The sequence below is a fragment of the Python bivittatus genome, unplaced genomic scaffold (genome assembly GCF_059951505.1).
Source record: "Python bivittatus isolate LINGU-HERP-01145 unplaced genomic scaffold, Pbiv_v1 ctg000330_np1212, whole genome shotgun sequence".
Lineage (NCBI taxonomy): Eukaryota > Metazoa > Chordata > Lepidosauria > Squamata > Pythonidae > Python > Python bivittatus.
Window position 1 is genome coordinate 13,174,733 of NW_028277058.1, and position 23,981 is coordinate 13,198,713.

The window sequence follows — 23,981 nt, forward strand, 5'->3', positions numbered from 1 at the left end:
AATAAACAACAAGACTTTGCAATGGCTAAGAGTAAGAAAGATGAAGAAAGGGGCAGAGGGGCTAATTCTGGCTGTACAAGACCAAGCCTTAAGAACAAATGCATATAAAGCCAGAATTGAGAAGACAGCAACCGACAGCAAATGCTGCCTCTACAAAGAAGCTGAAGAAACAGTGGACCACTTAGTCAGCTGCTGCAAGACACACAGACTGATTACAAACAACAGCATGACAAAGTAGCAACAATAGTGCATTGGAATATCTGCAAGAAATATCATTTGCCTACAAGCAAGAACTGGTGAGACCACAAAACAGACAAATAATAGAAAATGAAGATGCTAAAGTGCTCTGGGACTTTAGAATTCAAACAGACCAGCACCTGCCACACAACACTGCAGACTTAACAATTGTTGATAAGAAAGACAAAAAAGTCTGGATAGTGGATTTTGCAATACCTGGAGACAGCAGAATAGAAGAGAAAGAATTGGAGAAAATCACACAATATAAAGACCTGCAAATAGAACTATGGCAAAAAAAAAAAAGCAAATATAGTACCAATATTTATAGGTGCCTTAGTGCAATCCCAAAACATCTGGAGCACCATCAGCATTGACAAAATCACTTGCAGTTTTACTTGGAACAGCTTATATCCTCTGATGATACCTTTAACACCATCAAACAACAACATCTGCCTGTCCCAGGTTCTTAGGAAGGACTTGATAGGGGGATAAAAATGCCAAATCCAGTCTAAACATCTGGCTGACTGTGCGACCAACCACATTAATAATACAAAAGCAAAATAAAAATAATAGAATCAGCAGATTATCCTGAGACAGCCATTTTGCAAGAGCAAAATCTGGAAATTCTAAATGTATCTTCTGATTCAAATGTTCCGGGATCTCTGCCTTACTTATTAACTAAATTTTTCTTGTAATTGATAGTAAATCCAAAGGACATAAGTAGCTGATTAATCATCTCTCTCCCCTTCCCCCTTCTTGGCCTACATTATTAATTTAGTATAATATTCAATCAACAATTTCATTCCTATGTTTTTTTTGAGGGAATGAGTTTTCTTATGGGGTTGTGAAGTTCCCCTCTCTACTTCAACGACTGACAAGAAATTCCAGGTCATTGTTATACAGGTAGTTCTTGACTTACAACCATTCATTTAGGGACTGTTCAAAGTTATGAAGGCAAGGAAAATAGTGACTTACAACTGGTCCTCGCACTTACAACTGTCACAGCATCCCCACAGTCACATGATCATGATTCAGGTGCTTGGCAACTGTCACGGATTTATGACAGTTTGTGACCTTCCCAGCCAGCTTCCAACAAGCAAAGGCAATGGGAAGCCAGCAGGAAGGTAACAAGTCACAGTGATATATATCTCACTTAACAACTGCACCGCCTAACAATGAATTTCCTGGTCCCTGTTGTGGTCATAAGTTGAGGAATACCTGTAATTCATGTTTTCTTTTAGATGAGAGTTTGCTAACAAAACTCTTTGTAATAAGTTTACAAGTACACAGCTTGAATAAAAAACCCCCCATTCATTCACAAACATAACATCATGTTCTCTTTTTAAAAACTTATCTGCTCTTTTTAGCTTTATTGGAACATCTACTTTGCTCCTCTGCCACCTTTCTTATCCCTGTATACTAAGATGTTGTAACAGTAAATGCTTGGGGCTCCCTTCCAAATTTTGTAGGTAAACACTGTCCTCGGAGATTAATAAACCTAATTTCCATAAGGAGAGTCTGAAGGAATAATTCTGCATAATGCAAAGAAGATGACTATAGTAATATTTTTTTACCCATAGCCAGGTATTTAAAAAATTTTAAATAGAGAGAAGGTACCAAATGCTGAGCTGACAGAATCATGGAAAACTATCTGATTAGGCATCCTTGTCAAAAGCAATGACCTGTGTTTGAGCACCTATTATGGTTTGATTATGATTCCCAGGATATTGGATTTAATAGTATTGGCAGCATTAAAAATGGCCTTACAAATCACTTCTTAATTTGGTGAAGGAAGCAGCGGATGGAAAACATCCTGCCATCATTTCTGAGTTCCATGGAGAAATAATATAAATAAGAAAAACAAATCACTGGTTGGTTTACACTTCATCAATTGCCTAACTACTTGTAGCCAGTTAATTATATACCCCTAAAATATACATATAAAGGGAAATGGTTCAGAACCATGCTCTTTTGACAGGATACAAACTAAATAAATACTAATACCCCTTCTAATCCTGACGTACTTAACCTTTTATGTGCTGTGATAAAATAGAATAAGCTGCTTTTCACAATAAAAGGCCTGGTCTTTGGTCTGTGTCACACAGATCTCATTCCCACAAAAAAAAAAAAAAAAATTTGCAAGGACTCCAAACACAAGAAACTGAGAACAAGGAGCAGCATGAGGGAGCTGGAGCATGGAACATACAAGTGAGTATGTCTCTTGTGTCATGTGAACATGTTCCAACCAAAATAAAGCTTACTGGTCTCAAGTATACCAAGTATAATGTGGAGATTTTTGATTTATCAGGAAGAAGGGTTTTGTTGGGATTACTAAATGAAGACATTTTCCCCATTACATTTAAAATGAGATAGTTTACTTCATTTAAAACATTTCTAGGCTGACTTTAAAGAAAGGTAGATTTCAGCCAAGCACTCAAGCCACAGGTGTACTATACATATGGAAATGGTATTAATGAAAGTGTGAAGTTAAAGGTTTTTTAAAAAATCAAGCCAAGCTTATATATGGAAAGAAGAATGGAGTAGGTGGGGGAACTGGAAACAAATACCGGCATGGGGAAAAGTCTGTGTATCAAAGAGCTGTAAAATAAAAACCACCTTGATGTTGTGAAGTTCAAATTTTCAGAACACATTTAACTAAGATAGGTTCCATTCTGTTTCTGTTCAGTTAAAATATGATAATGTAATCCATCAGCCAAGGTTACTATGAATTGAATTATTTCTTTATCCATCAACAAGTCTCATCAGGAATGCCCATTACTTCCTCTTATGTTTATTTGTTTTTGGAACCTTTGAGCTGTTTGATCCAGCAATCAAAGGACATTTTAAGTATTCAGGTGGTTGCAGAGGAGGTTGTCTAGCTGGTTCTGTTTGATTCTTCCTCTCTTGGCTAAGATCAAGTTCCCACTTCCTCAAAGGAAGAAACAGAGGCCCAATAGGCTCAGGCTGTGTGGAGAGTTTTGTGATCTCCATCAGCAGACCTAGATTATTCATTTCCATGTTCCTACTGCCTGTACCCTCCCTCAGTGCCCCCTCCTAGCTAATGTCTCTGTTGGTGCCTGGGCTGGCTCAGCTTTCTGGCTCTAAAGCAGTGCTTCTCAACCTTAGCAACTTTAAGATATGTAGACTTCAACTCCCAGAATTCCCCAGCCAGCCATGCTGGCTGGGGAATTCTGGGAGTTGAAGTCCACATATCTTAAAGTTGCTAAGGTTGAGAAGCACTGTTCTAAAGGCTGCAAGTCATATTAGGAAGTTGTTGATAAGGAACCTCAAACTTGATCTGTATTCCTATGAGAAATTGACACGCTGGGATAACCCCAGGTGAAGGTTGGAATCCATGGGAAAAATGATTCTGACTTGCTTATGTGTTTCAAGAATGGGCTTTTTTGGTAGGTACTAAAATTTATATAAATGGGACTTACAAAAACAAAACGTTTTGTTGAATTTTTCTGTTCAGAGTGTTAATCAGTCATGCAGTCTTATTGATTTCTATGCTACTTCAGTCTCTGAAGTACCTCTGGGCTTCCAGGATCCCCCATACTATTTTCCTCTCCTATTGTTCCACCCCATCCTTCAACAGCCCATGTTTCCCAGTTGGTGATCAATGGCTATGCACCTTGATGGGAGCATGACTGCCTCTGAAGGCCATGTGCTGGGAGACTAGTGATCTTCCTAATGCAGTTGGTTGGCCACTGTAAGAACAGGCTGCTGAACTAGGTAGGTGGCCCACGGCTCCAATCCAGGAAAACACTGCTTATGTTCTTATGCTCTTCCGCTCTCCCTTATGAAAAACTCTATATTATGTTCTTATGCTCTTCCACTCTCCCTTATGAAAAACTCTATATTATGGCCAGTCCAATAACACCTAAATATTAAAGATTTTATCACATATTGTTTTCTAATATAGATCCTGAGATGAAATTTTAATTTTCAATGGCACAAAATGTAAAGACTCATTTGAGTTGAGAAGGATACAGAAATGGTATCATTATGTGTTTCACACATATATTATATACATAAACTTCCTAGTCCAAGATAAACCATGGGACTAGGTTAAACCAAATACTAACTGAATCTGAGCCTGCTTAGTTTTTCTGAATTAAAGTAAGATTGACTATATGGTACCAAGAACTATGGTTTAATGGGAAAAACAGTTAAAACAGCTAGCACTGACTAAATGTTTTATGATGGAAGTCAGGAGCCATGGAAGACAAAAATCAATGTCTACAATTTCTGAGTACTATCTGGGTGACCTATATTAGAACTGCATTGAGTTGTTTTATGCATTCAGAAGCTGGCTTTTCTAATATTTTTAGGAATGCATCTTCTTGGCTTTGGAAATATGTATGTATCAATAGAGGTGAACCCTGTGTAGCTCAGGGTTGAACTGTGGAGTCCTTGGGGTTCTCTAAGCTTGGTTCTTTTCTTGCAAACGTTTCATTACCCGGCTAGCCCCAAGGACTCCATATGTATGTATGTATATATCTTTGGAAAAGCCTTTTCCTGTTAAGGAGCCACATCAGGAAAAATTGTATATTTGGACTGTGAGATGATGGGAAAGGATGTCTAGTACAACCCTACACCATCTGCTTCACATTACATCCCACTGATTTCAACAAGGTTTACTTTCAGGTGAGTGGGATAGTCTGAGAGGTTCAGTCATTCCATTGTCCATCGTTCTGCAGAGCTACTAGAACATACTTTTCCTCATCCATGTCTGACACTAAACAGTGTTTTTAGGGATATCACAAACCTCAGAAACTTTAATCCACGCTTGTGCCACAAAATGAGAAGTCTTTCCAAGCCAAACTAGTGTTTGGGGTGTGAAACCGTGACTTTCTACCACTTAAGACAGTTTTAACAGAGAAATCTAACGCCACTCAACCCGTTTTTATATAACATGAGTGCCCCTGCCACTTAAAACAACCTTGGTAGGAAGCCAAAAATTCCGCCAGCTTAACAGAAAAGCCCTTCGCCCCCCTCTGCAAATTACAGCCCTGAAACTTTGCTCCCATCCTGATCGGCAGCAGCGCTCTTCACGCTCCTGCTAGCCACGCCCCTCTCTGTCCGCGCCAATCAGGACGAGACGCAGCGACGCAGCGTCCAGAGTTTACAGCTGGGAAGCGCCGCCTCGTGATTGCTCGCGCTGACTGTCGCTGCCGGCCAATCCCGGGTATTTCCGGCGAATTTTTCTGCTTTGCCGAACAGAGCGTGGCTGGGAGGCGAGAAGGACGTGCTCGGCGTTTGCTTTAACGCATCTGAAAGGCAAGAGGTTGGGACGGAGTGTTTTATTTATTATTCCAAGGTGGGCCACCCAGGGTGAGCAAGCAAGGAGGCAAAAGCTATAGTTGCGGACTCGTACAGAATGTAAAAGTATAAATCATGTTTTACAAACTATATTTGCTGGGTTTTCTTACCGGGCAAACCTGTGGTGAGATGTGTTTGCTTCTGGCTTAGTCAGTCCTGTGCATCTGTCTCGTGTAATGTCAGATCCCCTCAGAATGGGAAAAAAGTTCCTCTGAGCATGTATAGAACACATTTCTTAAATCTTGGAATGTCTACAGTTTTCCTTCCACTTTTTGAATAAAGAAGCAAGACTAGATTTTCAGAACAAATAATAGAGGAATGTACGGAGCACATATGTGAATATTCTTCATTCCTTTACCTTTTTTCTTTCCCAACGAACTGTACCCAGCAACTGTTCTGGTTTCCATATTTTTGGGTTGGATTTCAAACTTGCAAAAGTGGGAAGAAAGTGGCACTTCTACACAGCTACCACAAAATAACCTGAAATGAACCTCTGAAATTGCTGAAGAAAGTGGTATTTTAATTCACATATTTCACTGTATGTAATTTTTTGAATTGTGCTGCAAGATGCTTTAGACTATCTTGTAGCTGGATGGTGTTATTTAAACACAAAAAAGCATAAGCTAAATCTAGTGCTTCCTGACTATAACCCCTTTTTGTTTGGGTTGTCCAAGTATTTTGTATTTTTTGCCTTGGATGGTGTTTTTGTTCTTGTGTCTTCAGGGATAAATGCTATTTTTTTGCTGTAGAGGAATTATGCCTAAGGTCTTAGATTTAACCATTATAAATGGGAATATTATTTTGAATAAACACCATTTTAAACACCATTTTTAACAGTTCTGAGGTAATATTTCTACATCATAAAGTTACCTCTATGGCTGGATTTGCACTTTTGCTAAGCATATGTTATTAATTATAGTCTATTGAATTATCCATTGTTTGTAGCCTTCATATAATATGTGAAGCTGAGGTGAATAACTAGCCAGTGTGCTTTCAGCTCATTTTTGAGGCCACTGGAATTCCTTACTATTATACTGTCAAAATTTGGTGCCATATTGTTACTATTTAAAGGCAGTTTTGCTTATTTAGAAAAATCACATTAAGTCTCTGATAGTAGTAAAGTCCCTAGTCGATTTAAACCATAAGGCTGAATTTGTTGCTTCTTGTAAGAAAAAAATATTCCCTGTATGAAGCAAAATTCACAATATAGCTTAGCATGTTTGAATGAAACCAGCTTTTTATTGTTGTTATTAATGAGGCTGACTAGTGCACAGTAGTAAAATGAAACTTCTTCTAGCTTGGTAGCAGATAGCTGTGAAACAACAGCACAGCAAGTGAAAAGAGAACAAAAGAAAATTGGCACTGCTGATGGTTTTCTTTGTCATGTCCAAACCAACACCTCACTCATTACTTCAGTATTTTGAGTTTTAAGCCAACTCCCTCAACCAGGCCGGGACATCTAGAATTCTTTGTATGGGTAAAAGTATGTAAATATTTATTAGTGCTGTACAAATTCTTCAACAGAGGCTCTTAACAATGCAGGGATAAAGGGTATAAAGCATCTCTGCCTCATTAAGGCAGACATGTACATAGGCTTGTATGACTGCTTTCTAAGCTGCGCTTGGCTGTCTGTCCATGGATATGCATGCCCAGCAAAGCAAAAGGGGTGGATGTCCTTGGGAACTTCCAAGAGAAGCTGATGAAGAAGCCACTTGATTCTGGAAAAAGACCCAGCTGGAGAGAATTGCTGAATATGTGTTTCCTTGAGTGGTGAAACTCCTCTTTCAAAGCATTCGCACATCTCTGTTGAGTATAAGAGTTCAACTCATCTCTCTATAGTATTTCAGACCTGGCAGTACAGAAGTATGTAAGCACTATCCATTAATGCTGAAAGTGTGAGAGCTGAAGAACAGCCAGTAATAATCTTGTACAGTTGCCTTTTCAATCTTTATATAAAAACAAAACAATCCTCCAACCCTTTGATCACCATTGGATGGAACAATTGAAAATTTTGTAAAAAAAAATCCAATATTGATCTCCATCTTGAATTTTCACATATTTACTTCAGGACTGATTCAAACAAATAAACATACAAAACCTGGAACAACTTAACTTTTGGAATCCCCAATATATGTGCCTCCCTTTGCACATGCCAGATGTAGCCAGATAAAATATATGCATTTAATTTAAACAATTATATAAATGGCAATGAACATACTGCAAGACAAAGTACTCATTTTCAGTGCTACCTTTCTGCCCAGAATCCTATTGCTACAATTCCAATGGACTAAAATAATAAAAAAAAGTGCTTTTCTAAACTGGCTGGAATCATAACTAGCATGGGAATTTTTAACTTATATTAGCAGGTCAGATCTGACTGTATTTCCTATGGGCTTGTAGAAACAAAGACTGCTGCTAGGTGCTGCTAGGATTTTTTTTTTTTTTTATGTTGAAATTACTTTTTTGGATCATGCAAGGTAACCTTATTCCTGGGATCCTGTACATGATATTCATGGACACCAGTGTATGTGCATATACATCCCTTGGTATCTGTCAGATCCCCTGCATGACCTGCCTTAAACCAAAGTAGGTTGATTTTAATAATATATGGGAAATAAGAATACATGCAAGAGAAATGCCAGGTCTTTATACCCATGATGAGTTAGCTTTATCTAGAAAAAGATGGGAATGGGGGGTAGATTAAAGAATACCCTGGTGATAAGTATATACCTAACCTGCTCTCAAAATACTCTGGACAGTTGATAACTACTTCTAAAGACATAATGATTTTGATTTCATAGAATATGAAGTCAGTAATTAAATGTATGTTGGATGCCAGAGTGTAAACATAAGCTTTTGAGAGAGGGGAGAGGGAAGATGGACTTTTAGTGTGGATAAGACATAGTGAACTCAAATATAATTTAATCTTACTAAGGGGGAATGGTTTCATTCTTTCTTCTAGTTTCTGTATAATTCCTTATAAGTGTTTTCTACAGTGTAGTCTTCAAATGAAGGTTTGTGATATCATTGTGACATTGTGATATTATGTTTTGCCATCAGAAATCATAAACGTTAGCATAGTAATCGAATGGTTTACATTTTCACACTTTGCCATGTTTCATTGGATATAATTTTGTAGTACTGAAAGAGCTTAATTTTTTAACTACGCCAAAAATTGAGTGCATTATGTTTCAAAGAAGCCGGGAGTATTTTAAAACCCATTCCTTGCTTTTTATCATATTGCACCATTTGTTACTGTAGCGTAGACAACTTTTTCAGGGTCTCAGGGATATAAAATGGGTGGATCTCCAAAGCTAGATTTTGGGAGGAATTTGTGTGCGTGTTTTTCTAAAAAGCCTGTTGTCTAGTAGGGCTTACCCAATAGTTTTATGTGTTTCTCTCATTGAGGCCATATTATCAGTTTTCAGTGAGAGTAGTTGGAAAGCCTTAAAGAGCTACAAAAAGAGGACTCTCAGGGACATAGGCTGTCCACCTCCGAATTTCTACTACAACATTCTTTTTTTATATTGATTATAATATTATTAAGACACTTGACATATTTAGGAAAGTCCTTTAATCTAAAGTTCATTATTGAATAAATATTCATGAATATATTTTTCAGCTTTAAAGAAGTATTTTCCCATTATAAATTTATGTTGTAATGAATTCCCAAGCATGAAACAATTCCCTATTCTAGCTTATTACCATATTATTGAAGAGTTTGCAGCTGTAATTTATAGTTTGCCTAATTTATAGTCCAAATAATTTATAATGGCTGAAAAAGATCCCAAACAGATTCACATGATTAGGACATGTTAGTTTTACTTATATGTCATATTATCCCATTTTTCAAACCATGAGATGGTCTCAGCAAGTTCCTGTATATCTAGGAGGTTAAGCTTCCAGAGCAGATTTAGAAGATTCAGATTGGGTTGCAAAGAGAAGTCATCCCCCTGGTATGTAAGTGGAAGCCATACATATACACAGTTGGATTCTATCAGTTGCTCTATAATCTGAAATAAACACGCAAAATTCTAAGTTGTTACTCAGATAATAGGATCGTGTTAATTCTAGTGGTTAAAACCTGATGCTGGTATTTTTATTTAAAAATAAAAACTCCTTTGGGTTGAACTTGTGGTTATGGCTATGCAGTTTACTTGGCAATGTTATGGAAGTGGTTTCCTGTTGCCTGGATAGTTTTATTTCTTTCTCCTTAGAAGAGGGAGTTTTGTGCCTGTTTCCTCAAACTGTCTGAAGCTGAGTTGTTTGCTGAGCTGTGTGAAGCTCAGTTGTGACCATATCCCAGTGATTTCCTCTAGACACAGTACAGTCTAAACTCATGAGGGCAGTGTTCCAGATTCCCAAGTATGTACCCAGTGCCAAGCTTGATGGAGCTGGTGTAGCCAAGGTGGAGACACAAGCTTGAGTGGTCCTTAATGTCCAGGTAAAGTTTAACTTCTGCTCAAGAACCAAGCTCAGAGAACCCCAAGGACTCCACAGTTCAACCCTGAGCTACACATATTTGCCTCTATTGGCTCCCTGAACTGCACCGTGCCTTTCATGCATTACTTTGCACCTTCGCACACCTTCCCCAACCTGTGCAGGATTTCTCACTTACCCGCTTGAACCCCTGTGTACCCTCCCCAACTGATGCAGGGCCTCTCTTCATGCATTCCCTCGCACCCCTGCGAACCCTCCCCAACCCGTGTGGCACCTCTCATGCATCCCCTTGCACCCTTGTGCACCCTCCCCTCCCTGACTCATGCAGCACCTCTTGCGCGCCCTCTCGCACCCTTGCTCACCCTCTTCAACTCTCCCTTGTGCATTCTCCCCGTGCCATGCCTCTCATGCACTCTCCCCAACCCGCCCCGCACTCCTGTGCACCCCCTCGCTCCCTCCCCCATCCAGCAGCAGCCACTGAGATGCATGTAGGAGTGGGACTTTTTAACTTTGGGTGGCTTCCCCACTAACTTTGGTTGTGGGAAGCCAGCAGGAAGTTGCCTCTGTCAAACAATCATGGGATTCTGTTAACGGCAACCAGGATTGCAGGGATTGCTCTTGATAAGTGATGCAGTCGTGCTTGCGATGGAAATTTCGGTCCCAGTTGCAGTCGTAAGTCGAGGACTACCAGTGTGACTTGAGGCTTTTGATGAATTACTTGAATTTTTACAGGCAGCTTGATAAGCAGTGTCTTCTATTGTGCAAGCAAGTATAGGAAATAAAAACAAACATTTAAAAGTAGAGATCAATCTAAATAGCATCTCTGCTCCATATGTTGTAGTACCCACTGGAGACCCATTATAGTTCCTGGACCTTTGTACACTAATACTTCAGTCCAGATAATGCTGTGTTCCATCTGCTGTAATCTCTAAACTGCACAATACGAGCTTCCTTGGATTTAGACCTGTTATTTGCTAATGCATTTGGTCTTTGCTAGGCCAGCAATATGCTATTCTGTGTTGCCCCTTTTTATTACTATACACCTCAAATTAGGCATGGATCGCTATATTATATTTAAGAGAAATAAAAATGTTCCAAGAATTTTATTTTGAAAAAATAAATCCTCCCTCCCTCCCTCCCTCCCTCCCTCCCTCCCTCCCTCTTTCTCTCATCTGCTTTTAGTAATTTACACATAATGTAAAGAACTTTTTGAAGTTTAGCATAAATTGCTAGTTTTCAAAGTTAGATAATTTCTTTTGCTTTTTTTTTTGAGATGTGGTTTCAATAATTATTGTAAGAAATCTACAGAAGCTTGCTTGATTTTTTATATATATATATCATAATTTTAACTTGCCAGTATTTTACTTCTTTGTACAAATATTTTTAGAGGCAATATATTCTCCATTTCATTTTTAAGGTTTAATTGGTGTTATTAACACAATGTGGGATTGGTTCATTTAGGCTCAATGCTTTAATGCTCAGTTAAAGTTTTGAGGATTTTCTTTAGTTTAAATGTTTAATATGATAAACAACATATTTGCTATTCAAGTATCCTTCACGCAGAACAGCCATTTTCAAAATATAATGCTAATAGGAAATTCTTTTAAACGATGTACCATAAAAATTGTTAGGTTATTGTGAATCAGAAGATTCTTTCTGTATGAATGGAGACTAGTTTTTTCAGTTGGCTGCAAGACTGAAGTGATTTTTATTTATGCAACGTAAGAAAGAGCTAATAATAGAAACCAGTTGCACCCTGCTAAGTAATGAGTGAAGAGAACATTTTGAGCCATGCTGTTTCCAAATGATAGTGGGAAGGACTGGCTGAAGCAAGATGTTTTTATCCTAGCGTAGTCTCAGCTTGAACCCAGTTGCCTTTGCATCCTTCAGTTTCTTGGTGTGATTGGGTTAGTGTGAGGGTGAGAGTTGCCAAGATGATAAACAAAGGGCCAGAGACCAGACTGGCCCAATAAAATAACGAAATACTGATGCCAACCAGGAGAACAAGATATGGATTTGACTCATGGGACTGCTATATATATGATTTGAGTTTCCAGTAACTAGTTTCTTTCATTATTAAGGACTTTTCTAGTATTGGCAATAAAAATATCTTAGAGCTGTGACCTTGATTCTGTGGTTGTGAACTTTCTAATTCGGGATTCTGGGGAAAGCCTGATAGTTGGACTGAGCTGTGATTTAAAGGAGTGGAAGTGTGATAGGTCTGTCTTCCTTACCCTTGACAGTATTTTTGACTTTGCAAAATAGTACTGTGTGGCATATGGGTTTTGGTGGCCTGGCCTGGTGGCTGTTCTGCTCCTATGAGCCAGCATATGGAATGAGTAAAAGAAGAAAAGCAGCTGAGTTCTGGCCTTCACAGGCAGCTGTGCAGACCAGCAGCATGTCCCCCAGCAACTGAGGAGTTGGATGTCCCCCCAGGCCTTAGTCCCCAACACCTATATGCCAGGCTGGACCGATGGAACTGCTGCCTCAACATCTCCCCCAACAACCCTGGCTAGCAGCCAGGTCAGCATATCAGTCCTCATGGCAGCACTAGATAATCATCATTATTCATAAATCTTTTGTGATCATTTTAAATGATTATTTTAGAAAGCAGATGAAGATAATTTCTTTAATTCATCATTTTATAAATTATTTTCTATCTATTGTTTGATGAGACTGTGTGGAGTAGCTCTTGCACAAAATGGAAAGGGTCCTTCCAACTGCATAAGAGATGAAGATAAAACTTTGGTTCAAGGAAGGAAAAGCAATTTTTACCTGTTTCCTTTTCTCAAAAGGAAGCTCTTTAGGGAGCAATCAATTGGCAAGAAAGAAAATAATGAATTGACAACATTCACCTTACTCCTCCTTCCAGCAGCATCTGGCCCATTGTCTGCCTCACTCTAATGCAGTGTTTCTCAACCTTGGCAACTTTAAGACATGTGGACTCCAACTCCCAGAATTCCCAAGCCAGCATGCTGGCTGGGGAATTCTGGGAGTTGAAGTCCACATATCTTAAAGTTGCCAAGGTTGAGAAACACTGGTCTAATGGCTGGTAAACTTTCTGTACGTTCTGACATGAATAGCTATAAATGAACTAAAGGTTGGAAGGATGCAAAGGTAACTCAGCCCACACATTCTGTATCATTGTTATTATTTTTTTGCATTCAACAATTTTGAAAGTGATTTGTCTGTTCTGAAGTCCAGTTTATACTGTGGTTTTATTTTATCTTTCAGATTATGACGCAGATGCAAGCCTTTGGGAGAAAGTACATTAAAGCCTTTTTGAAAGGTTTTTTTGTGGCTGTTCCTGTGACTATCACTTTCCTCGACAGAGTGGCTTGTATAGCGAGAGTAGAAGGGGCTTCAATGCAGGTAACAAGGATCCTTTCTGCCCTGTTCATTTTTAGGTATGAAGGCCTGAATTAGAACTAAGAGACAATCCAATTTCAAAGGCAGAATAAACATGTAATTTGCAGCACTAGAAAGATATTCTCTGTATGGCAAAGGCTTTTTCATCACAAAGATGGCCATTTCTAATGCTCTTATCAAGGCAAATACTTTTTGCATTTGAGGGAAATATAAAGTACATCTATTTTATTGAGCATGATTTTGAAACATGCACTTCAGTGTCTTTGAGGTGCATTATAAATAGAGAAAGAGGTTTAAGCACAGTGTTCCTGATGAATCAAGAGATGTAGATAAATAAATGATTCAGCCAGGTGTTAATGCAGAATTCATTTTCCTATATTTGTGCTGACTTTTTTTTGACAAATGTGTGTGACTTGTGTTCAGAGGCATATGTGATGCTTCTGGGAAATGTTGATGAGAAGCCTAGTGTAAGAGCTTCTCACACTTTCACAGAAATAATGTGGCATCTTGCATGAGTTTGAGCTCCAATGTGAAAGGACTGCATTATTTCCCCTGTTGCATGCATCGCTGAATGTTGCTCTTTCACCACACAGTGGAGGCTTGATGGAGAAGGCTACTTGGAGCATGTCAATTGTAGTGATACATTAAGGCATCATAACTTTCATCTGGGGAGAAACTTAAGGGAAGAAACTTAAGTTCATTGGAATTCAAGGATTCTGATTGACTCCTTAAGGATGCTGACCTGATCAGTTGTCTCTTTTTGTAACGGGGTTGATCTGATTAAGTTCAATCCACTGGATATTATAAACCTAAGATATGTGACCAGCAGGATTGTATGATGCAACTCTAGTCATTCTGCACCATTTCAGACAAAACTTGGGCAATCTTACGTTCAAGCGCTCTTGCATATTCCAGCTAAAACACACACAGCTAGTAAGCGCAATGGCAGTCCTAAGCTACCTTCTTCCAGTATAGGCATATCGATATCATTTTATTAAGGAAGTGACGAAGGCAGTGTTTGTGATGTTCAAAGCAACAGTCAATGTGGAGAGTAGCATTTACAGTGGTTGAGGTGCAGATTATTTAAAAAAAGTTATGACAATTAATTGATAATTTGAGAGGAATATTGAATACAAAACTGAAGATGCTCCTATAACGATGTATTTTCTTTTCTTTTTTTCTTTTGCTTGAGAAAGGACAGTGTGACAAATCTCTCTTTGTTGAATATATTTAAATGCTACACGACGTAGTAGAAAGTGAAGTTTAGTCAGCATGACATCTTACACTCATTGATAACACACTTGCATCAGTGCGATGATTGTCTTACTTGAAGTGTTCACTGTACAATCTACAAGAATTGGATTTGTAATAGACCTTTCAGACTTCTAGCTGGTTTTGTGTACTCATTATCCAGGCTCATGCTGTGCCCAAAATTAAAAGTTCTTTAAAAAAAAAGAAAAAACAAGTAATATGGTTTGCCTTTCTTATTTTCACTTTTGTTTTAATATTCTGAGCAAGGCTATGTGTAATGCAGCAGCACACTTTCTGAAGAATGTTGTTTTATTAACAAGTCAGGCATTTAATATGCCAGAATTGAGTGAAATGGAATATCTGTTTTGCAGCGCTAGTTTATCTGTCTGTTTTGCAGTGTTAGTAACCACAGAGTTATCAGTTCCCAAACACATCAGTGTCGTCTTAGTTGTGTTCTAAGTCTTCAGCAGTTTATACTTGATTGTAAATAATCTGCTATGGTAATTTCCTGAAAATAAGAACAGCCAAAGTACAGTAAAAAGAACAATAACCATTTTTTTTCTCTAGTAGACAGGAGCTCATCTTGGCATAGTTAATGAAATTAACTAAAGGTTGAAAATTAGAGAGGTAGCCTTATACAAGTATAAACTCCCAATCTGAAGTATTCCAAAAAATGTGGGTTAGGGCTTTAGTAGAATGAACCTGTGCTTGTCGGTTTTCATTCTGTGTTGCAAAAATTATTAAATCTTCCACTCCAAACACAAGTAAGTCATTTGAATGACCTGATATGTTGTTGTATGTGTTAGGGAAACCCTTAGGATCAGCATAATATCCCTACTGTTTTGAAATTAATATTTTTTTTCTTTTATAAATAACTCCCTTAAAAATACTTAATTTGTTCCTTAAATATCAAGTCTTTGGTAGTTTCAGTCCTATGATTATACTATAAAACACAGTTAGTGAGATTCAGTAAGATTTTCAGTGATAGTATTTTTGGAAGCAGTGGTTATATTTTATTTTTGAATTAAAGCCAATATGGAACTGTTATAATTTCTCCCCATATTCTTTGGTTATTCCTGAAAGGGAGACTGTTTGACAGATTCCTTTCTTCTCTATAATTTATGCAGTATGGCTGAAGTATGTCCATTTTTATTGTTGATGATGATAATGACTGTGGTTAGTAGATCTAATTGTAGGCCTTGTTGATTTTGCATATTTTTTGCATATTTTTTCCTAACTTCATGTCATCCCATATATTTATTATTTAAAACACACATACACACATATACCTTCATGTTCTTTTAAACATATTTCCCCCATTTTTTTGGTGGACATTTTGTTACTAACCGGAAGGGGAAATGTATTGCAAAATCAGGGCGTTTGAAAACTGAAAGATACCTCTGTTCTATTCTGCATATTAGTCCCAGAACTGCAAATTAGATTGCTTCATTTAAAAATATGAACAAAATTCCCAAGCATCCATAGAGAAGTTAAGGCTTTGTGCTGGTTAAAAGCATCTGATTCTACAATTTGTGTGACAGCTGTGCCACTTTGTACTACTACATCTGTACTGGGAAAATTGTAAAAGCAGTGTAATTGTCATGGTCCATTTGGAGCTAATTCCAGTGACAGTTGAAATCTTGACAGTAGCTGTCTTTAGTCCAGTTGATGGCCTAGATATAAAAAGATGTTAATATTTAGGTTTCAAAAAGAGTTTGATTGACGAAAGGCAATATGGAAATAATTTGCAAAATAAAAACAAACTTTTGGGGGGAGGACCAAGAAGATAAATAATTTAATCTCAGGATCTCCCACATTTGTTTATCATGACTTGTTTTTGTTATGACTAGAAAAAAATGAAGCAATTCTAATATTTCGTAACAGAATTTTGAAAAGTGGTAGTAGATGTCATTTCATGTAATAAGTATAAATCTCATTGTATTTCCCCTTATATAGTTCTATAGCCTTGACTTTATAAATGCAAGCAATGCTATTCCCCATGACATGAAAGAGTGTTGACATCTAGATTTATTATAGATGAAGTGTATTTGTAATTCTTGTATTTCCTTAGTAATTCTCCCTAAGCTACTTCAAAACTGTCTTTTCAGCATCTTAACTGTAAAGATCAGATGAGCAGGATGGATTGACTTTGCAGAATAGTAATATTCATATATCATTTTCCTCACATTCCCAGCCTCTGTTTACATGCACAGCATAGGCAAAGTGGCATGGGCTACAAGTAGATAGGATGTCCCATGTGATGTATTTTGGCACTTTTAATCATTTTGTAAACAACTTTCCTCAGCCTGACACTTTGCAAACCTCTTGGCCTCTTGTTTCCCAAATTCCCAACCAACATATATTGGTGAGAATTCTGGACTTCTCAGAGGACACAGGTAGAAGAAACTGTTATGCAAGTTGATTTGGCCGTTCTGTTTGTGAATGCTAAAACTTTTTTAATCCCTTCAGCCTTCACTGAATCCGGGGGAACAGCACGTATCCGATATTGTGCTTTTAAACCACTGGAGTATTCGGAATTATGAGGTACAACGTGGAGACATTGTTTCACTTGTGTAAGTAACTTTAAGCAAATTGCAGCATGTCTTTGTTTTCTTCTTTATTGATGTGTGACAGTTGTACAATTGTTACCATTGCTTTCTAAATCTTCAAAGAATTTTCATTATTTGTGTATGTTTTGCTGGTAGTCTAGGCAGATGTAAGTAACTTGCAGTGATGCAATAGCAGTGGTAATAATATGATTATGGAAGATTATATAGCCCACATTTTGAACTTTGTGATAAATATGATGTGAGCAAAACAGATTTTCTTCAATATGGAAAAATATGCATGGTATGTTGAATGATGTTGAGAGTGCTTCATTTTTACAGAAGCATGGCCATGAATATGTTTGGTCATTCTTGAGAGGTGTGTTTTTTTTCTTGTAGCATAAAATCAGGAGCCATAAGGTGGCACTGTTTCTCTGCTTAGTACACCCTTGACATTTAAAGGATACAGACTGTTCCACTCTTAATGGAATGTAGAAATGAATGTTGAATTGTGCATAACAGACACAATGACATTAAGCAAATGGATAATACATGCTCCAAAGACAAAATTTGTTTTTTCACTTTATAATTAAAGTATTTGGTGCATAGACAGCACTGAGGATTGTCTTTGCTTTTCCCTGCTGAAAATTGCATATTAGAACTGATTGTTGGGGAAGTATATTTTTAAATGTCTACTGTTAACATTCTCAAAGTATTAAATTACTTGTTATATTAGCAATAAGTAAATCTTTATTACAGCCAAAGGCCAGCAGAATAAAATATTTGCAAACAGTAACATAAAGACAGTAAATAGTACAAAGACAATAAATTTCTAGGCTACTCCTTGCTTACTATTCAATATTCTCCCAATAAGAATCAAATTGTACTCTACTGTCATTCATAAGACAATGCCCAGGTCTTGTCTAGATGTTAACTTGTGCCTAATACTACAAGCTGTTGGGAAAAAAAGCCACGTTATATATAATATCCTTTATCTGATAAAAGTAAGGAAATGCAAAATAAATCCATGTGACCTGGGAATTTCAGCAGAATAGGATCAATAAGCTTAAAATGATTTCCTGTCTAAAAATTGTAGTATAAAAGCAGATGAATAATATTCTCTGATGTTCCTGATCTGCAAAAGCATGATGACTCCTTGAGTGGGATGTTACTAAATCTACCCTGTGAGACTGCTGAAGGTAGCAAGTGAAATCTTGCTTTAGCAAATGTTCTTCTATATTTAGGGGACACAAATGAAAAGAGATAGCTGCCAGGTTTTCCTCTGGGGGCGAGTGAAACACTCTCAATTTCTGCCAGTTTGGAAACTAATTTCTGTTTGAAGGTCTACATCCTTGATAAGTTGTCTTGAGGTCATTACTGCTTGCTCATAGCTTAGGGTGAGTAAAGCTTAAAAGTGAAAGTCCAAGAGAGCATAGTTTTAAAGTTACAGCCTGCTTCATCTAGGAATTTATCAAGAAATATATATGGAATAAAGCCAAGTGGAAAGAATTTTCTTTTTAGCCGATAATATTTAATTGCTATCAAAACTCTGCTTTTAACTTTCTGCATCCCAAACTCCAGTCATTAAGGCTGCGTTTGGGGCACATAATACCATAAAGCACCTGTACTCCTTGGCCTATCAATACTGCATGCTTTAGTCATATCTCTGGAAGAGTAAAGTACTACTCAGAAATATTTTAAAACATTTAATCTGTCCTGTTGTATTCTCTTGATAATCTAGTGATGTAGCTTGGGTCTTGTAACAAATGCCATTATTTTAGTCTTTTGGTAGTTAATTTGAAGGTGTTCCTTGCTACAGTATTTGGAGACCAAAGAACAAGTAGAGTTTGTGATAGTAGCCCTGCATCATCAGCATGCAACAATACTGGAATTTTTTGTTCTACCAGTTTAAGAGAGTGATGGTATACTGAACTAAGGCCTTAACTAGGGTATTAATACAGAGGTTAAAAACAAAGTGGAACTGTGTGTAACACTTCTTTGCACTGGTACCAAATTAGAATGAAGTCATTCAATTTATTTCTAACTCTCAAATAAGTATTGGTATATAGCTTATTAGTGAGTTGTGCAGTCATTTGTTGTTGTCAGCATCCTCAAGTTTGTCCCAGAGTCTGCCTCTAGAAATTTGTAAAAGCTGTATATAAAGAACGTTTCAGCCCTACAGAGTATTTTTTGACTAGGTGTTAAATAATGAGTTTGTGATCTATTAAGGAGCATCTGCTTTAAACCTCTCTTGTTCTTCACCTTATGATAGATTTGTTTTCCATCTGGTCTAGTATTTTCCAGTATAAGTGCCTGGCATAGAGCTTACTTCCTTTCACATGTACCTACCCATAGCTTAAGAATATCTAGGTGCAGGTCACTTTACCCAAGAAGGTGAGGTGGCTCTCTATAAGGAACAGAGCTTTTCTGTGATAGAATTGCCTCTGCAGAAATGTTCAACTGGTGCCTACATTAGCCTTATTTTGGCACCAGCCTTTCTATTTTCACAGGTTTTTAAACTGTTTTTTAATTGGCTTTTAATTGTGTTTTAATACTGATTTTTAAAGATTTTGAATGATTGCTTTGCTGCTGCCTAGTTTGTATGGCGTTTTCATTCTGCATTTTATCTGATGTCATTGTATATATTTTTTATTCAAGTTGCATCTTTTAGTGTGCTTCGGCTATTGGGTGGTTCAAAACGTGTAATAAATAAATACTGTACATTAATTAAAAGATATTCATAGTCTTCTGCAAGCTATTTGGCAGTAGATTTAAGAATTCTTTCTACAAATGCTTCAGTGTTAATGATGTGAATTCTGTTCTTATCACTGGGTGTGTTTATGCATGTCTTTCATTTAGGCTCTAAAACTAGGCATATTGGACAGCACAAACCCATTTATAAAAGTGAGGAACATTCTTAAACAAATTTACAGAGGTTTATTGGGGAATAGATTGTACATTATTGAGGGGCATGAATTGAATAACATAAGTTACAAGGAATATCAAATGAAAATCTGTTGTGTAGTATAGTTGTTAAAGTGTGATGGCTAATGTTTGGACTAGGACAGGGAGGACCTAGGTTCTACTGCATTCTTAGCCATGGAATCTCACTGGGGGACTCTCTGATCCCAACCTATCTCACCTATTTCTGTTGTTCTAGAGATAAAATTAAAAACAAAAATTACACAGAAGAGGGACAGAGATAGTTGAGGGTCTCGAAGGTTAAATCCTATGAAAAATGATTAAAGGAACTGGTATGTTGAATCTAAAGAAGCTAAGTGGACAATGATAGCAGTTTTCCAATAACTGAAAGGTTGTCAAAGGGAAGAGGTGAGGATTTATTCTTCGTAGTGCCTGAGTGTGGGACAAGAACTTATGGGTGGAAGTTTTATAAGGATGTATTTCCTGATTGTGAATGTGCTGGAAGTTTTCAAGCAAAGATTGGACAGCCTTTGTCTGGGGCGATATGAGGATTCTTGCCATGGTTGGACAAAGATCAATATTTAAATATAAGAAGATATGATGATGATGATGATGATGATGATGATGATGATGATGATGATAACTTTGTTGCCTCCTTTATCCTTCTATATCAGCCTGCCTACCTAATGCCTTAGAGATGAGTTGAATTACACTTAACTATTTATTTCCCTGCCCCCTTTCATCAAACCAGTTTCCCTTGGCTGAGTTATTGGAAGTTGCGTGCAGATGGCTGTTCTGTATGTTTCACTGGATGATACTCTCTTTCTCTGCTACCAAAGTTTCATGACATTTTATTTAATGTGATTGTATATATTTTTATTCAAATTGCATCTTTTGGCATACTTTGGTTATTGGGTGATTCAAAACATGTAATATATAAATACAGTAATTAAAAAAAACCTCATAATCCTCTGCAAGCTATTTGGCAGTAGATTTAAGAATTCTTTCTACAAATGCTTCAGTGTTAATGATGTGAATTCTATTCTTATCATTGGGTGTCTTTATGCAAGTCTTTCACTTAGGTTCTAAAACTAGGCATATTGGACAGCACAAACCCTTTTATAAAAGCTGTGTAATTAAAAATGTTGTATTGGGGTATTTCTCTCTATAAATGGCTTGAATAAAAAAATCAGAATGTTGGCCTTGCTGGCTGAAACTTGAGCTCCAATACAGCTGGAAGGTACTAGAATTGGAAGAATGAAATATGGTAAAGGGATAACTATTCAGTTTTCTTCCCTGAAGAAAAAAGGTTCACCAAAAGATATTAGAAATTACTGTATTAAAATAGTTCAGAGACTAGCTTCCAAATCAGTTATAATGATGTAAAATAGTCACAGGGTATAGACATAATTTTTTAAACATTTTAAATGTTAAGAAACTTTTGATAATAGTTTGTTACATTATTGGTAAATATTAGATTTATAGTTAAAATTATGCTTGTTCCTTTTAAATGGAAAATTTAATTGACATGTAATACATTTTTGTGTCTTTTATTTTGTATCCATTTTTCCTACTATGAGAATCATTCCAAAACATCAGACAAGTAATAAAAACAGTTTTAAAAAATCAGAATACTCAAATAGCTGTGTTAACATTCTGTAGATAGATCCCAAAACATTATGCGACAAGATTATTAAGTTTTTATTAATTTGAAATAAAGTACTCACTATTTGTGCAACCATTAATAGTAGCCTATTTAATAAATTATGATCTGAAAATGTCAGCATTAATGATACTGTAATTAATATTGTATTGCTTTATTTATGAATAATCAGGAACAGCTATTTGTGAAGGTTTAAAATTCATTATTGGGGCTGTTGTGAGGACAATACAGTAATTTTTAAAAATATCTGCCCCTTAAATACATATATAACTTTACGTTTTGATTGCTTGCACTTCAAAGGCAGTACAGGTGGTCCCCAGGTTAAGAGTGCCTGGGTTACAGATGACCCATAGTTAAGAATGGAGCGTATTGCATCAAAATTTGAGGTAAATACACAATGTTTTGAGTTAAATACACAATACTACTTATACAGTATTATAGAATAATACTGTTCTGGCTTACATACAAATTTGACATAAGGACAGACTTTGGGAACGGAACTTGTTCTTAAACTGGGGACTACCTGTATACGTATTGTAAATGCAAGTTCTCATTTTTTCTGAAGAATTTAATGGCATAATTCTTATTGAAAATACAAAGAAGCCGTGACTTGACCAAAGTGCATTTTTGAAATGCAAATTGGGAACTAGTTATGTAAGGTTTATTGAAATTTGCTTTACTGAAAATAAAATAAAATTGAAGATGGAGGTAATGCTCAGTATAAGATTCTAGCTTTTCCTATCAAATAGTTTTAGTAGCCCAAAGCTGTCCTGAATTTCTAACACAACTATTCTGACTTAAATGGAGAGGCAGAAAGGATTGTCAGAACCTGGTTGAAGAGATGTGTGGAGTTCTTTCGTGATTGCTTTAAAAAGCTGGTCCATCACTGGCAGGAGTGTGTACAGAATGGTGGTGATTATGTGGAAAATAAATACAGGTAACAAAAGAGCTAAGTTTAGGCATTATTTTCTTGTTTCGTTTATAAAAATACTCCTATTTAAACTAAAATTATGGAGTTGGAGGCATAACTTTTCATTCAACCCTAGTAGAGTCTAGGAACATTATTCTGACTTTGTGTTAAGCAATATTTCTAAAAATGACTCTAGCAACAAAACAAAACATAGCAAAAAAGAAAGAAAGCTGAGATTTCAAGTTTATTTTTTAAAGCATATATTAACTGTTCCTCTCCAGTCACTTTGTTCTCTTAAAATGATACATGTGCTCTTTAGGAATTCTTAAAATTTGCATCCAGGAAGGAAATCGCCAGTGTAAATATCCAATTAGATTTTAAAAAACACAGCTGTTACTAGTCTTAATTAGACAGTCTGATGCTTCCTGAGTGCTGAATAATGAAAGATAGAGACTCCCCTTTACGTACATGAATCAGCAGTGGGTGTTGAAGTCCAGACTTTCATCTACTCTGAATTTCTGAGTCACTGAATACTGTAGCATGCTTCCATAGGAATCTGGGAAAAGCCTTCTTATTTGGCTATGTAGATCACCGTTCAGAAGTTCAAAGGTAAAACTGTGTCCAATAACATTAGGCAATATACATCCATTATGTTCTTATCTTATTAACTTTGTGTTTAGTTTAACAGGCTACAAAGTTGTATGTGGGCAATGATTCCTTGCTCACAAAGGGATCAGAATCAGGATCATAATTTTAAATAAAAGAGTTTGCCTTTTTACATTTCAACAAAGAACTTGGAGAATGTGTACACTAATGCAACAGTGTTTTTTCCCCCTAAAAAGGAAACCTGTAGTTGTCAGCATTCTTTAGAATCAAAGAGCAGTAAGGAGTGCATGATCATGCATTTAAACATGCTTCTACAGCATGTCAACTCTAAGGTCATATCCACCCACTAAGTTAAAAATAGTCTGTGCTGAGCATAATGGGAAACTTCAGCACAACCAAGCAATGCAAAAGGCCTCCAGGGGATAGAGAATGTCATTATCCTTTGTTTGCTGGCTCTCTTTTCAGCGAAGATCATACTTCTTTCATTACAGCTGTCCTAGTCCCTGTAACAACAAAGATGCTGTTTCTAAGTGCCACTAATTGTATTGGTTTCCTCTAAGTAGCAAGCATGGCACAAGTAATAGGTTTTCAGTGTGTTGCTTTGAAAGCTGTGGCTTTGACAATGTCCACGGTATTTACATCACTGGAGGTTGTACATATATACAGCTACAAAAATGAGAGATGTGCATATTTGAGCCACATATTTATTCAG

At 36.9% G+C, this 23,981-nt stretch overlaps 1 protein-coding gene across 3 annotated transcripts in view; it reads left to right on the plus strand.

Moving 5' to 3' along the window:
- The first annotated feature begins 5,397 nt into the window (after positions 1-5,397).
- IMMP2L (inner mitochondrial membrane peptidase subunit 2) overlaps positions 5,398-23,981 on the plus strand; it is a 443,311-nt gene continuing 424,727 nt past the window's right edge. The window contains exons 1-3 of one of the 3 annotated variants that reach the window (XM_088141726.1): positions 5,398-5,527; positions 13,237-13,374; positions 17,092-17,195. In XM_088141726.1, the coding sequence (XP_087997852.1) occupies positions 13,240-13,374; positions 17,092-17,195 (239 nt within the window). In that variant the 5' untranslated portion in view covers positions 5,398-5,527; positions 13,237-13,239. Of the gene's footprint in view, positions 5,575-13,236; positions 13,375-17,091; positions 17,196-23,981 lie in introns of all 3 variants that reach the window. The other 2 variants (XM_088141727.1, XM_088141728.1) reach the window with 2 other exon arrangements.